This window comes from Branchiostoma floridae, chromosome 13, assembly GCF_000003815.2.
Source record: "Branchiostoma floridae strain S238N-H82 chromosome 13, Bfl_VNyyK, whole genome shotgun sequence".
NCBI lineage: Eukaryota > Metazoa > Chordata > Leptocardii > Amphioxiformes > Branchiostomatidae > Branchiostoma > Branchiostoma floridae.
Genome location: NC_049991.1, coordinates 20,774,315 through 20,776,796, shown reverse-complemented (window position 1 = coordinate 20,776,796; position 2,482 = coordinate 20,774,315). Strand labels below are relative to the sequence as shown.

Genomic DNA, 2,482 nt, shown 5'->3' with positions numbered 1-2,482 from the left:
CATATTGTACTCTCCTATACGTTTTGAAGTCGATATAGTGCAGCCATGCCACACTATGTCAGCATACTCAAGAAGTGGACGAATAAAGGACTTGTAGATTACTTCGAGTACATGTCGTGGTAATTTGAATTTAAGTTTGTTCAGTGTTGACACACGTTTTGATACTTTGGCAATCATGTGAGTAATATGTTTACTCACATGATTGTATACATATGTATACATGTTGTTATATAGCCATAGTATAGGAAAGTTCCCTCACTTTAAATCATTGTCTAATGTTAAAAAGGTAAAGTGTTTTTCTTAGAGTTTTGATCAAACGACATTATACACATCTCAATCTATGTTTTTGATATTACTAAGAAACAGAGGAAGCCGAACAAATGTATTAAAATAGTTTAGAAATTAGTCTTAGAAACCATGTGTGCTGTATTACGACCCCTTGTATCTCTACGCCTGCACTTAGCCCGATTGGGCATGAATGTGCAATAAAAAAGAGATATTAAAAAGAAGAAGGCTGTACACACCCGTCCTCCTCTTAGAGAACGCCCTCCTGTACTCCAGCGGCCCCCTTGTGACCAAGTAGTACCTGTTGACGGCGATGGCGGCCAGGTTGACGGCTGACGTCGCCAGCGCGATGCAGGTGAGCGCTCCGACGGCCTCGCACGCGTCTCCCGGCACCCACTTCGGCATGAACACCTGGGCGAGACGGGGATAAATTAAGGTGGCGTCGTATGTGGCGTAACTGGTAGAGCGTTCGACTCGGAAGCTATAGGTCCCGAGTTTTTTTCCCAATCCATCGTAACTAGATGATGCGAGATATTTGTCTTCTTTCGTTAGTTGTGCATATAATTCTGGTCTAGATGTGCAGCATTAACAAGTGAATTGCGCATATCTGTGTACATTTCTAGGGGCGTATTGTACCCAAAACTGCATTTTTGCTAATGCGTTGTAGTTACATGCAGCTGATAACATAAGCTACTTGTCTTCCTTCGTAGTTGTGCATGTTTCTTATCTAGATATGTTGAATTAACAAACGGATTGCACAATATCATTGTACAATTCGAGTAGTATTTTACCCATTAGTGCATTTTTGCCAGAAAAAGTCATTGTACAAACTTCGGAGGGATAGCATTTCAAAATGGGCCAAATGTTAAATTTTTTACCTCCGAAAGCACTGTCCCAAAAAAAATCTCCAAGAAGATCCTACGATGGTGTAAGATAGTACCAGACTGGCCAAGGAGTGTAGTCAGCCAAAGAGTGTATATTGCCCCGGTAGCCAAACACACTCCAAGGCCTGCTTCCTACTCTGCCAGCTTTTGATACTATCTTATTCTACCGTAGGATCTGCTTGGAGATACAAAAGAATGCATTTTTGAAGGAAAAAAAAACTCCTAGGCCGGCTTCCTACTCTGGCAGATTTTGATACTATCTTATTGTACCGTAGGATCTGCTTGGAGATCACCAAAAATGCATTTTAAAAAACATACCTGCATTTGTGAAACACACACACACACACACACACACACACACACACACGCACACGCACACACACACACACACACACACACACACACACACACACACACACATGCACACACACACGCACACACACACACACACACACACACACACACACACACGCACACGCACACACACACACACACACACACACACACCGTACCTGTAGTCTGACCACGAGTCCCAGACAGGCCACCAGGATGTCCAGGAAGCTGAGGTTGAGGATGAAGGCGTTGGAGGAGTTCTGCAGCTTCCGCGTGGTCATGATGGCGAGGCTGTTCAGGAGGTTTGCGATGATCCCGATCATGCCGGCGAAGTCGATGTACAGGGAGACATACTCGAACAGCCCCCAGTGCCATATGCTCAGGTTCGACATGTTCACATGAGCACCCGTAGCGTTAGCCTTGTTTATAGCGAGACTCACCATGGTGAAGCGTTTAATTGATCAATTTCGTTCATCAGAATCCAGTAGAAGAAATCATTGCAATTTTCCAACGTAGAAAAGGTTCCCTGTAATATGCCAACCAAGTTTACTAAGTCGTGATTGTCAAGTTCCTGCTGTCCTGAATAATAGCATGTAGGACAGCGAGTGTTTCATTACTGCTTCTGTAGAGTTGTCGATTGGCTAACCCTTTGCCAAAGTTGCTTTCACCTGTACAACTATCCTTGTATCAAGACTGTGAGGCGCTGTCCGAATAAATACCGCTGATATGTTTCCCGCGGCAAATTCAGGTGGTGTTCTCTTTTAAGCAGAGAACGATGCCATGTACAACTTATAGGATGGTTGCAGTGGTAATCAGTCCTTCCTCCGGTAAACATTCGTATGCGCGAACTAAATCTTCTCTTTTCAAAGTTATCCCTTGTTTAAATTGTTTGAGCTATCCGAGCGTCGCTGTCAGAAGTCTGCTGACAAAGCCCCCGTCTAAACTCGGCCAACTGAGGGTATATTTTACTACCGTAACGG

General features: G+C 43.9%; 1 protein-coding gene across 1 annotated transcript in view; it reads right to left on the bottom strand.

Annotated features, from left to right (window-relative positions):
* Positions 1-1,894, bottom strand: part of LOC118428650 (melatonin receptor type 1B-A-like) — a 3,446-nt gene extending 1,552 nt beyond the window's left edge. Inside the window, exons 1-2 of the mRNA XM_035838759.1 lie at positions 1,682-1,894; positions 525-696 (exon numbers count right to left, since the gene is read on the bottom strand). Of these exons, the coding sequence (XP_035694652.1) occupies positions 525-696; positions 1,682-1,894 (385 nt within the window). The remainder of the gene's footprint in view (positions 1-524; positions 697-1,681) is intronic.
* Between the last annotated feature and the right edge of the window lie 588 nt (positions 1,895-2,482).